Source organism: Delphinapterus leucas, chromosome 10, assembly GCF_059928025.1.
Source record: "Delphinapterus leucas isolate spDelLeu-1000000601 "Yukka" chromosome 10, BTC_Dleu_Yukka2, whole genome shotgun sequence".
Classification (NCBI taxonomy): domain Eukaryota; kingdom Metazoa; phylum Chordata; class Mammalia; order Artiodactyla; family Monodontidae; genus Delphinapterus; species Delphinapterus leucas.
In genome coordinates, this window is record NC_143138.1 from 79250955 (window position 1) to 79264029 (window position 13075).

The 13075-nt window shown below is 45.1% G+C and overlaps 1 protein-coding gene across 1 annotated transcript in view; it reads right to left on the reverse strand.

Moving 5' to 3' along the window:
• Window positions 1–13075, reverse strand: part of PRICKLE2 (prickle planar cell polarity protein 2) — a 103077-nt gene that overhangs the window by 60218 nt on the left and 29784 nt on the right. The window contains exons 2-3 of the mRNA XM_022572644.2: window positions 4898–5011; window positions 1852–1989 (exon numbers count right to left, since the gene is read on the reverse strand). Coding sequence (XP_022428352.1) covers window positions 1852–1989; window positions 4898–5011 — 252 coding nt within the window. The remainder of the gene's footprint in view (window positions 1–1851; window positions 1990–4897; window positions 5012–13075) is intronic.

Genomic DNA, 13075 nt, shown 5'->3' on the forward strand with positions numbered 1-13075 from the left:
TACTTCTAAAAGAGAAAGTGAGGCACACTCAAGTTTTCCAGTTTATTTGCTCCAACACTGATTCGAATTGGGCTACAAGCATCAAACTAAAGGTTGTTGGGAGTGCTCCAAGGTCACGAACCCGGGGAGAGATTTTTATAGAGAAGACGTGGAAGCAAAGTGCGGAAAGTATTTCAGGGACTAGAGATTAAGCAGTCCCCTTATTTGGGAAAGCCTGGTTGGCTGTTTGCAATTGGTTGTTCAGTTTCACTTTCTTGGATTCCACTACCCTGACTGGTTTAGGTTTTGGTCTGCTGATACAGGCTACCGAGGCATTAGAGCCACCCCAGTCCAATGGCCTCCTTGTTTAATTACTTTAACAACACGGAATCCCACTGAATCCTCACCGTGATTCTACGACCTAGGCATTTGTTAGCCTCATTTTGCAGCAAAACCATTAGGAAAAGTAACATGGTCACTGCCATCTGGCAGAAACCTGAGTCAATCTTATGTCTTTCTGCCTCCAGGCTCTCGTCACTCTTCCATGCCACTCTTGACACCTGCCCATGAAACACCCAACCTTCCCACTGTCTTAGGGAAGTCCGCCTGGACTGGTGAAGAATGACCCGAGAGTGGCAGAGGCCCTGAACTGAGCACACAGAATCTCGCATCTTAACCTCTGACCACCTACATCTCAGGGGCAGGTGTCAAGGATGAAGATCCCATCCCACTGCCAAATCTGTGGTCCTCTGGCTCCCCTGTTAAGTAGCATCTCCATTCCATGCACCTGAGCCTTCCCACACTATCCCTCTGAAATCCCCAAAAAGGGCCCCCAAATGGTATCCCCTCCGCTCAGGTAGTATCTTGCCTTCTCTTCCTCAATCCAGTTCACATATTTTCAGTATGTGAATGGCTCCCCAAAGCGCTTAAGGAGTTAGATGGGGCTACACTCTTAGCAGCAGGCCTAAGAGATGTGTCCAAAATATGACCATCTGCACCAGAAGGCTTTTGGAGGTCAAGAGGCGGGGCAGGGTGAACCCAGGCAGGCTGAATTCCCACCCTGCTTTCTTGAAAACCCTCCTCCACCATGCCCGGAGCACTCTACAGGACAGTCGAAGAAAAAAACAAATCCAGACTTGCGACTCACTGAGGTCCTAGAAAGAATGCAGGGGGCTTCGTGCACCGTGCTAAAGAACCCTCAAATCCAAGGAGGTGACCATTTACCACCTGCTTAAATGGCACTGGTCCTGGGATGACCCTGGGAAAGAGGCTGACCCATGGTCCAGGCAAATTCCACTTTCTAAAGGACTCATTTTGAGATGTAATTCCATCATGCCATGCCTCTGCTCAGATCCTTCCAATGGCTCCCTATCTCCTTCCAGTGGCTTACCCAACCCTCTGTGAAACATGACTTCATCCACTCATTCTCGTCTTCATCCCCTCTGCCCTGCCACACCTGCCAACCTGCTGTCCCTCAAACAGAACAGAAATGGCTCCTGCCACAGGGCCTTTGAACTTGTTGTTCCCTTAGCCGCCCCCGCTCCGTTCCACCATCTGCATGACTCACTCCCCCTCAGTTCCTGCATGTCTTTGCGGGGCCTTCCCCGTCACTTTACTGAAAATTGCAACCACTGCACACTGCCAACACTAACCCCCTTCCCCACTGAATTTTTTCTATCTTATTTATGTTCCTGTCTGACTTCTCCCCTAGAACGGAACTCCTTACAAGGGCAAGATCAAGCTTTCAAATCTTCTGTTCACGGCTGTATCCCCCAGGCCTACAAAGTAGGTTCTCAGTAAAATAACTGTTGAATGAATGAGTGAAAGGATGCCAGAGCAATCCCCTCGGCACGCCTCGCAATCCACGCTCACCTGTTCACAGATCGCTCCTGTCATGGTGACCGGGAAGGGCCTGACATTGCCACGACCCAGGTTTTCACGTTTCCGCTGGTTGCTGAAGAGCTTCAGCTCCCTCTTCTCTTCCTCATCCAGGGAGTTGCAATAGCGAACCTGGACAGACACAGAGGATGGCACGCAGGGGTCACCCTTGCTCCTGAGGGTTCCTGAAGCCCAGGCCTCAGGCTGTGCTCACTAAACACACTCCCATTCGGTTTCACAGTCCTTGTGGGCACTTGAACACCACCAGGCTGGGGGCTATTTCAGTGAGTCCCTTCCTGAGATTGCTGACCATCAAAAGGGCTTCCTCAAGGCTCCAAACTCCAGAGCCCCATTCTTGGGCAGGCCAATGAATGGTCACAGCCTCACTGACGCACTCTGCTTACCACACTAAGAGCCATACCATCTGGGATAGCTTTGCTGCTAGTCAAGATCGGGGACTTCCTCCTCCTTTCAAAGTGATCTGTATCTTCAAATTGATCGTGATACTTTCACCTCCATGTGCCCATGGAAACGATCCTTGACGCCAAAGAATGGCTCCGGGCCAACGAGCCAGAATAGCGGTCAACGTGCTCACAGCTTCTGTTTCCCAAAATGAGATGGGAACCAAAGGCGTGAAACTGAGGAGTTGGCCCAGCGCTATCTGTGTTACTTCACGGGAGTCCCTGCGCGTGTTTATCTGTGTGTAGGAGGGAGAGGACTACCCGCTGGGCTTTGGTTAATGCATCAACTTGCATAAGATATTTTCCTTCTTGTCCGACACGGAAACTCACAGAATTAAGGGAGGGACATTAAAGATATTCAAATCTGCTATTTCCCATTCTCTCTTTTATTTATGCACACCTTGGGAATTTTGCTATAATCTTGAACTATTGTTTACTTAACACTGTTTTAAAAACGGACTCACTGTTTTTTACTTGAATACATTTACTTGAAAAGAAAGTATATTATGACTAAAAATAGAAAAGCAATATCACTTGTGAAAAAACAGAGCGACCATAAAACTAAATACGAGACTGAAGACAAAACCACATTGCTGGATTCTAGCTGACTACTTTTGGTTGTCGGAGATTCTGAAACGGAGGTTCTTAACGCTGTTACTTAAAAATGGCAAGTAGCAGGAGTTGGAGAGGTGTGAGATACCTGCTCCCCCCAAACTAAAATTTCCCCCTTGACAACTCAGTCACAAGCAATGAAATGCAACTGAAAAGGTAGTGAGTCTCTCATTATGCGGTTCAATATTATTTATTGCCATGGCCATGTACCAACCAAAGTCGTCACGGATCTGCTACACTTCGGGAAACATGGTTCTAATCCCACCCCATCTTACTTTAGAATAATCTGAGCATCACCAAGTTTAACCGACTTGCCCCGACGATCTGTCCTACAGATGGTTAAAGGGAAACCTTTGAACCAGGACTAGTTTGAAAACCACTGCAGCTGTATACGTCAAAATTGTCTAATCTGGGTGAAAAAGAGAATGATCAAATATTTACTTTAGATTCACCATCTGTCCTTAAAAAGGCCATGTCAAATGGGCAAATCTGTCTACTGGGTCACATGTAAGCAATTCTCACCAACAGGAAGACGAAATTTGAAGGGTCTCTTTTCATGAAACCACAGTTAACCATAAACAGAATTAATCATTCAAAAGCAGAAAAGAGCAGATCACTTCCCTCTATTGAGTAAAAAAATGTTTAAAAAAAAAAAAAAAAAAGTCTTCATGTGGAGAAAGAACTGCAATGACCTGAACAGCCCAGAATATATGGTTACACTACTGACAATTTAGGGACATGCTCTGAAAGAAAGGCACACCCCTCCTGCTTGTAAAAACCCACACTTTCAATTCCAAATTAGTTAACTGGTCATCTGGTTACAATGCTTGCTCTCCTCTTTAAAGGAGAAAGCATTATTTAAATGTGTTTTCCTTTTATTTATTTATTTATTTTTTTAAATGTGTTTTCTGAAGTCTGAAATAAACAATAGGAAAGGGAACTGTGACTGTCTTTCTAGGGAGTTGCTTCAGTTTTTAAGCTTTGGCTCTACTTATTCAAATTCACTTTTGAGGCTCTTGATTTATTCCTTTTATTCAAATGTGGGAAGATAAAGACTAAAAAAGTACTCACTCATTTCCTCAGGGACTGAGCTTGTGGGTGGGGGCAGTTGGTAAAAAGCTGGGGTGCAGCTCTCTGAAGGGGTTTTAAATTTCTCCTTTCAACTTAAAGTTGTGTTTTTCTTTAAATCACAATCAGAGTTAAGCAGACAATGCGATTCTGTAGGATCACTATTTTTAAAAACCAGATACTTGAGAATTAATTTCTAGTTTGCAAATCTAAACCCCCCAAGCATGATGATCTTTTAAAAGCGTATTTACAAATTTCCCTTTAGGATCAATCTGAGTTCAAAGACGATGAATGCCTGCTTATAGTGCCCTGTATCTGAGTTCAGAAAAAAGGACGGCCTGCGAGTCATACTTTCGAGTATAAGGGGTGACCTTGCCAAGTTGGACTGGAAACGACAAAAACACAAATGTTCACAGCTGCAAATCGGGACATGTAACTTCTACTACAGTGTAAGATGGAAAACTTACATACTCATTTACTAAGAAATGATGCTGAAAATTCAAGAGACTCTCAAAGTGTGTGCCGGACTTGAACTGCTCAGGGAATCTCAATCATCTAACAGGCTCAGGCAACCAGCATCGCACGTCCTTCAACTAACAAAACCTGGACTTGAACTTTTAAATTTTAGTGCTCCCCGGTTACCTCAAATAGCTAGTAGTGCCAGGCACAGAGGCGAATCCAGTCCATAATGAGATTCTGCTTTTCGGTAACCCTCCCAAGAAGGTGTCCGACAGTTTCTTTTAGCTCTAATTAAGGAAGCTAAGACCTAAACTGCCAGACTTTTTCGCTGGGGATCTCACTGATAATGAGCATTCTGATTATGAAAAAGGTTAACAGTTCACAGAAAGTTCTAAGAAGGTTCTAAGAAAAGTCTTACGAAGGCCCCTCTAGCCCCTTACCTCATTGTCATGTGGCGGCAGCTGGTGTAATAGCTGCTTGATTCGAAGTTTCTCTCCAGGACTGTTGACGTAGGGAACTTTCTCTTCTGGGAGACAGCTATAGTACTGGTGAACCTGAAGGATGGAAAGCACACAGGTAACTCGCCCATTACTCAAACCACCTGCCCACTCCCACATCTTGGGGAGATGATTCCCACAACAGGACACATCTGCTTCCCGCTGTCCCCGTCCTTCGTGAAACTCGACGGCATATGAGTTTCTCACTGCAAGCAGAGAAATTCATCCTTGAAGAAAGAGTCCCACAAATCACCCATGTCTTGGGGCTTTTCCTCTCTCTGTAAGGGAAAAATAAAGCTAGCAAACTTTCCTAGAAAAAGAGATTTTGGCAAACATGCTGGTGAACCCGGAGGGTAGGGCTTTCTCGGCAGGCTCCCCCGAGAGCTGGCTTTACCATTTTCTCTGTGAGTCTCCAGCATGTAACCTGCCTTCCTAGCCAAAGCGATGTGTCAGCGCCTGCCCTGGCGCTGGAGTCAACACCAGTCTTTGGCGCGCGGAGAATTCTTGGGTCCCTCAGCCTCCACCTACATTAAAAGCCCTCTAGGTTTTAAGCTTTTTGTAAGAACAGGCAGCAGCTCAGATCGGTCCCCCAAAAAAAAAAAAGTCACTGAATTCGGGATACAGAGCGTGTAATTAAAAACTGTCATTAACGTGACTTTTTTTGTACATCCTAGAATGCTCCTGTTTACAGATGTTAGGACATATTCTTACAATTTCTGAGGCTCATTCAACTCTAACGACTATTTGGGAAAGCACCAAACATCTAATTCTGCCTGAGAAAAGAAAACAGACATTCTAGCATCCAGCTGCATGTAAAACTAGGGGGAAAAACTGGCCGAAACAGAAGGTATGCTTTATATAGGAGAGGCCAAAAAAAAATCCCACAAGGTCAGATGACATCATGGAAAATACTTTTCAACTGTCTCTCAGCATCATGACCGACTCTTGTGAAACAAGGCATTCATTCAACAAAATGGAGAAGACAGAAGACTTGGGGCTCTACATTCAACATATTGGTTAGGCTCCACAAACTTGGTCACATTCCCTTCAGTTTGGGGAGCCTTGGATATGACCACACGTTTTGGGAATGCTGGCGTGAAGAGCTGCGAAAGCTCTGTCTACTTTGATTTCCAGAAACGAAATCATAATTGTTAGAAGAGGGAGGAAGAAGGTTTTGTGATAACAAAGCCTTAATAAAAAATGTGAAAGCTATCCTTGTTTTCGTAACAAATGATCGTAACCATTCACCATCGTGTGTGTATCATCCTCTTGATCAAATCCCAAAGGTAAACATAAACAGACTTCTTGCTGTAGACCAGCCAGCTTTTGGGGCCCAGGGCCCTGCGACCCCTCCCTAGAGGCACCTGGCAGGAAGCCAAGTCTCAGGATGGGAAGCAATGGTTCCGGGTTTTGAAGGCAGCCCACAAGTTACTGGCACTCTCTCTGAGAAGAAATACAAGCCCAGATCATGAGTTAGTTGGGGATTAGAAGCTGGCGATGAGCCCATCAGAGACTGGCACACCATTATGTCCTCGGGAGATTCGTGCCCCATATGCCTCACCAGGTAAGGGCCAGGTATATAAAGCAGCAGGCCCCGTCCCTGTATCTTGGGGAATGGGCTTTGCCTCCCAGGTCAAAAAATGACTGGTGGAAAAACCTTGGGGAAACATCACTTTGTCATTCTCACAGCTCCCATTATGGTTACAGAACATTAGGGACAAATGCTAATATAAAATGAATCACTATGTGGATAAACAACAAGGTCCTACTGCACAGCACAGGGAACTATATCCTGTGATAAGCCATGATGGAAAAGAATGTGAAGAAGAATGGATATATACGTAAAACCGAATCACTGTGCTGCACAGTAGAAATTAACACAACATACATCGTAAATCAACCGTACTTCAATAAAATAAATTAAAAAAATAAAATGCATCACTGTGGATGCTTGATCACAAAGAGTCTGATTTCAGCTCCACTGACCTTCCTCTCAGTCACCCCTCATCACTCACACACCCCTCTCTTCACTGCCCAGAGCAGTCATCTTCTGAACTGGTACCTTGAACAAGGAAGGTCTCTCTGCTACCGTCCAAGGCTGACCCAGGCTGGAGTTTTCCCTGTACCTTCTCTGCAGCATGGCCAGGTAGATCTGAACCCCCAGTCATGGCTCTGTCCTTTCCCATCCCCGTGTTCCTGAGCAAGTTGACAAAACCTCTCCGAATCCTCATGGTAATTAAACGAGAGGAGACAGAGCATTTGGCCCTCAGTGACAATAAATAATAGGAATACACAGCAATAGGCACATTGTCCAGCCTGGTATACTCCAAATGGAACAAGCCACATCTTCCTGGCATTCCTTCCATTTTAAGAGGTAGGGCAACACTGTCGGCTTGTAGAGTGAGACCAAACCTGGGGAGCCCCCCACTTATAACTGGTCTAAGAAAGAAGGCCGCAAGGGATAAAATGCGATTTAAGCTAGCTTGGTTTCAGGGGAAAAAAAGGTAAATTATTATAAAGATGTAGTGTCTTCTCAAAAAACCCAGCAGTATGGTAGGGCCTCTTGAGGAAATGGAAACTTCCAATGGAAGGTGATTAGTAAGAGATTTCCCATCTCCCTAAGCCTGGTGTCCTCCTACCTTTGCTCTATTCTTTCCTCTCTGCAGATCTGTTCCCCACAGGACTTGAGTTTACACAAGCCCCGTTCCAGAGTCCACCCTAGACTGACTAGCTTTGCTCAATTCCACTTCCTTACAGAAGGCTCCTGTTTACCCCATCTTGGGCAAGGGCCACACCTGGAGATTGGAATGGAGAGGTTCCATGCCATTTTAAGACTGGAGGATAAAGGAGTCCCAACACATGATTGGACTAAGGGGGAGGCAGTGATGGAGAGCTCTAGAGATATTTAGGTGGTAAATAAGTACCTCGGTATGCTGATGTCCATCTTAAAGACTGAATCCTTAACTCAACAGAGGCAGTGACTACTCTTGTGGAACACCTTTCCTGGCTGGACATCTTGTGTTGCCTTTTTTAAAAAAAATTTTTATTTATTATTTTTGGCTGCATTGGGTCTCCGTTGCTGCGCGCAGGCTTTCTCTAGTTGCGGCGAGCGGGGTCTACTCTTTGTTGCGGTGCGCGGGCTTCTCATCGTGGTGGCTTCTCTAGTTGTGGTGCATGGGCTCTAGGCATTCGGGCTTCAGTCGATCTGCTTTTTTTTTTAAAGCCATGACTGTGGTATCAGATACATATGGAACCTGATCCAGCTCTGCTACTCTCTGGCTATATTTATGATTGGAACAGGTTATTTAACTTGGTGAAGTCATTTTTCTTCATCTATAAAATGAAGATAGTAATGGTTCCTACCTTATAGGGCAACTGTTCCAGAACCTGGTATTTCAAGAACCCGGTATTACATATAATTACTTTTTCTTTTTTTTAAAATAAATTTACTTTATTTCTTTTTGGCTGCGTTTGGTCTTCGTTGCTGTGTGCGGGCTTTCTCTAGCTGCGGCAAGCGGGGGCTACTCTTCCTTGAGCGGGCTTCTCATTGTGGTGGCTTCTCTTGTTGTGGAGCATGGGCTCTAGGCGTGCAGGCTTCAGTAGTTGTGGCACATGGACTCAGTAGTTGTGGCTCGCGGGCTCTAGAGCGCAGGCTCAGTAGTTGTGGCGCACGGGCTTAGTTGCTCTGTGGCATGTGGGATCTTCCCGGACCAGGGCTCGAACCCGTGTCCCCTGCAGTGGCAGGTGGATTCTTAACCACTGAGCCACCAGGGAAGTCCCACATCTTGTGTTGCCTTCTATAACTGCAGCCTACTCATCACCACCACTGAAAACGCATCTTTTCTACCAGTATTCCCATAATTCCTTCAATATAAAAGGCGCTAACATAATTTCTCACAAGGCAACTAATAATTTGGCAGATGACTTAAAAACTTACCTGCTGAAATACTCCGTTTATCAAACCAAATCAGCTAATTATTAATTAACAACCTACCAAATCAACCCCATATCACCTGATAGGTGATCTGACTTGCTGTGAGGCAGGAGAGTGAGTTGGTCCTTTACCACGTCCAATTCTCTTCAAAGCCTGTTCAAGTCCAGGAGTAAAAATAACCCCCCTTCATGGTGGCTGCTGTGTCTCCTCCTGGTGTTTAGAAGCTGGACTTTGCAAGCTCTTCATTGAGCAAAGGGGATTAGCAGACAGATGGGAATGAGGGAGAAACGGCTCTCTTTCCCAATCTGTCTCTGGCTGAACGTGGAAATGCCACATGCACAGAAATGCTTTGGCATCTTCCATAATAAAACTACTGTATAGCTCAGAACAAACACCAATCGTACCAATAGTAAGGGGAAAATATTTAGTATACTTTCTGGCACTACAAAAGCGAAAATTGGCACCACCTGTGAAAACCCTGCAGATTGCTCATTTTAGCCCAAACACATTTCACTTGTTATTTTTATTATTTATTTATTTTTTTTGCGGTACGCAGGCCTCTCACTGTTGTGGTCTCTCCCGTTGCGGAGCACAGGCTCCGGACGCGCAGGCCCAGAGGCCATGGCTCACAGGCCCAGCCACTCCGCGGCACGCGGGATCTTCCCGGACCGGGGCACGAACCCGTGTCCCCTGCATCGGCAGGCAGACTCTTAACCACTGAGCCACCAGGGAAGCCCTCACTTGTTAATTTTTACAAGTAATTAGTCAAATCCAATAGAACTTTGTCAGTGATGATCATTACCCAGCTATTATCCGGCAGGTCTGTGGAATGTGCTAGGAACTTCGCTCCATTTACAGATTCCCAGGTAGAGGTGCCCTGTGATTGTGCGCTGGGTGTAGCCACACGAGGTACATTTCCTCCAAACAAAAGCATCCTGAACACAATAAACTGGCTTAGGAAAATGAAATAGCTGAAGGCCTTTATTTAAAGTGTGACTCCCAACAGCGAGGTTTGGCAATAACGTCAGTCTGTGTCAGATGGATTGTAAGAGCTTTAGTCAGTGTGCAAATAGTCTGCAAAGCAAGACCTCGCCCAGCTGGAAAGACTGGGTTTGTCAGAAGGAACTGCACATTTGGCAGCACTTCTGCCTGAGCAGAGATCGAAGCCAGGGAGTCAATGGCTCCTCGTTGGAGAGAAACGTGCTTTACTTAGAGCGGTGGTTCTCAAATGTTAGCTTCCACCAGAACCACCTGGAAGGCTTGCTAAAATACACATTTCTAATTCAGGGAGCCTTGGGGGGCGAGGGCGATCATTTGCATTTCTAACCATTTCTCAGGGGATGTCCCTGCTGTTGGTTCAAGGGAGCCCATTTTAAGAGTTTTAGAGTCACCCAAGTGTTTTCCTTCAACAGCCAACCCATGGGATTGCCAGGCACCCCAGGAGACCCAGAGGACGCAAAAGAACTTGTTCAATTTCACTCAATTTTGTACGCATCTCCTTCTACACCTACACATATCCTTAAGCAAGGGGATTCCACCAGTTCCTACAACAATGAGAAATCCTAATGGCAAAGTGCTCAAATTTTGGGTGGTACATTTTCCATATCAAAAGCATTCCTATTTTCTTAGAGCGGGAACCCAACAAAGAAGTCAGAATTTGGGGGCTGAATTTAGAACCAACTGTCCTTCACAGTCCAAATGAAGGAAGGCATCAAGGAACATATTTTTTTTTATGGAGTTGCTCTTATGCCGAAGTGTTTTTATATACAGTGCCTTGTGAACCCTCCCCACAGCCTGGAGGTGGTACATTACACTCATCAGATTGAGAGTCACAGAACTAAAACATGGCAGGGCCACTTCTGAGCTTGGCTTCCTCATCGTCTCCCTCTGTTTTGCATGGATTCTTGAGCTTCTTTATCAAGGAAAAAAAAAAAAAAAAAAGACTAGCAAATGGATGGAAAAGAAGAAAAAAGGATATAGTAAATTCCTAATATATCTGCATGATTGACCACAGAAATGATGAACATGCTTTCCTTTGGTGTTCTCCATAACATAACCAACATATGGTTCAAAATGAACTGACAGTAAGTAAAATGATGTACTCCAAGTTAAACAGTCTTTCCACACCACCATGGTATGATGGTGTAAGGGAGTTCTGGCAGAGATGGCTGACCAATCATATCCATTTTCTTTTCTTCCTTAATTAGAATACCATCATTTTACTTAGAGCATCAATATGCCCAGCTAAGGACAGTATTTCTGTACCTCTGGAGTAGCTACATGTGGCCATCGGAATAAATTCTGGCCAATGACATGTAAAGATGTGACTTCCGGGAGAGCTCTTTTAAAGGAGGCCAAGTAGTTGACAAAGGTCTTTTTGCCCAAGTTCCCCTTCCTTCCTGCTTCCTGGCTGCAATGTACACTCAACAGCAGGAGGTCCAGCAGCCATCTTATACCATGAAGTAACCTTAAGAATGGGAGTTTTTGAATATACCATAGAGCCATCATACTAGCCCTGGGTTGCCTATCACTGAACTTCTTTAAGCAATAAGAGAAATAAAGTAGTTCTTTATTTACATTTCAGTTACTTGGAAGTGAATGCAATTCCTAATGATAGAGCAATAGTTCTCAAATGTTAGCATACTACAGAATCATTTGAGGCCCTTATTGAACATTATTCCCATTTTTATCCCTCTGGGTCTGAAATAGAGCCCAGGATTCTGCATTCTTATTAAAAACTTCACACCCAACCAGGAGAAACACTGCTTTAAGGGGAAAGCAAATGTGACTTTACAAGGTAAAGGTAAAAACTCCCGGAGTGTAATCACTGATGTGGGCTGACACATTTGGAAGGTTTTATAAACGCCCATCTTAACTCAGAGACTAACTAGAAGATCGAGCCTTTATTTCACATTCTCCCTCTCCCACAGTTTAAGAAGCTTGGAACCTTGGTTAATCTACCTCAATCTGGGGAGGCAATATCTAGCATATGCCTGAGGTCTCAGAAGGCAGGTGCTACAGAGAAGGGAGAGATGTTGCGTGAATTGGAGGCACATGGTGGTTTTTATGAAAAGTGCACACTAGTTCCCAAATGGGGACCTGGAGAGTAATCAGGTAGTATTGTACCTATGAGCACGGGGTGACAGGCTGCTTCTGAGGGCCCGTTTGTTCATATGGCTCCCACCTGCCCGAATTTCATTACCCAAGCAATAGGAGAAAAGTGTTGCTAAGCATCGTCTAAGAGGGAAAATCATACCGAGTTTGGCTCCTTCCCTTTTCTCCTGCAGACGCGCATTATAAGTTTAATTGGTTTACTCAGGAAGTAATTTAGGAAATAACAGTCTAAAACCTAATGCCTAACCAATGTCTGCATCGTGCTTAAACTCCCATAGGATTAGGATCAAAAATCAACAATAAAAGCCCATTTGGGGTATTTTCAAAGAAGAATATTTCAAAGACCCCTTCTTTTCTTTTCTGCTCACAGCCGATGTCTGATTCAACAGCAAACCATGTCAGATTTAGGTTCAAAATATACCCAGAATCCAGTCACTTTCCCCCATCCCCTCACAACCAGTCCAGCCTTGACTAAGTGCTCACTGGAATTATTGCCACAGCTGCTTCTGGACCCTGGCTTTCACCTCTGTACCCTTGGCAGGTGATTATTCAGCAAGAACAACCCCATGTGAAGATAAACCAGGTCCCACCACTCACTGCTCTTCTCGAAACCCTCCATGACTTCCCATCAGCTCGCGATTCAAAGCCAGAGTCCTCACTATAGGATCATGATCTGCCTTCCTGAAGAGCTGGCTGATCGTCTCACTTGCTACATTCTTCCCGTTCAGTCCTGCTCACAATGGCCTCCTTGCTATTCCTCTCACCTCAGTGCCTTTGCACTAGCCATTCTCTGCTGCAAACATTCTTCCCCCAGATATTTACAGGATACCTATTCTCACTTCTTCCAGTCTTTGCTCAAAAGTCACCTTAAAAGAGAGGTAGGTCTTCCCTGATCCCAACATATCAGTACCTCCACCTCTTACTCTTTAGACCAACGCTTCTCAGCTGGGGTTAATGTTGACCCCCAAGGGATATTAGGCAATGTCTGGAGACATTTTCGGTTGTCACAGCTGGGGTGTGCGTGCGTGTGGTGTGTGTGTGTGTGTGTGTGCGCGCGCACGTGTGCTACTGAC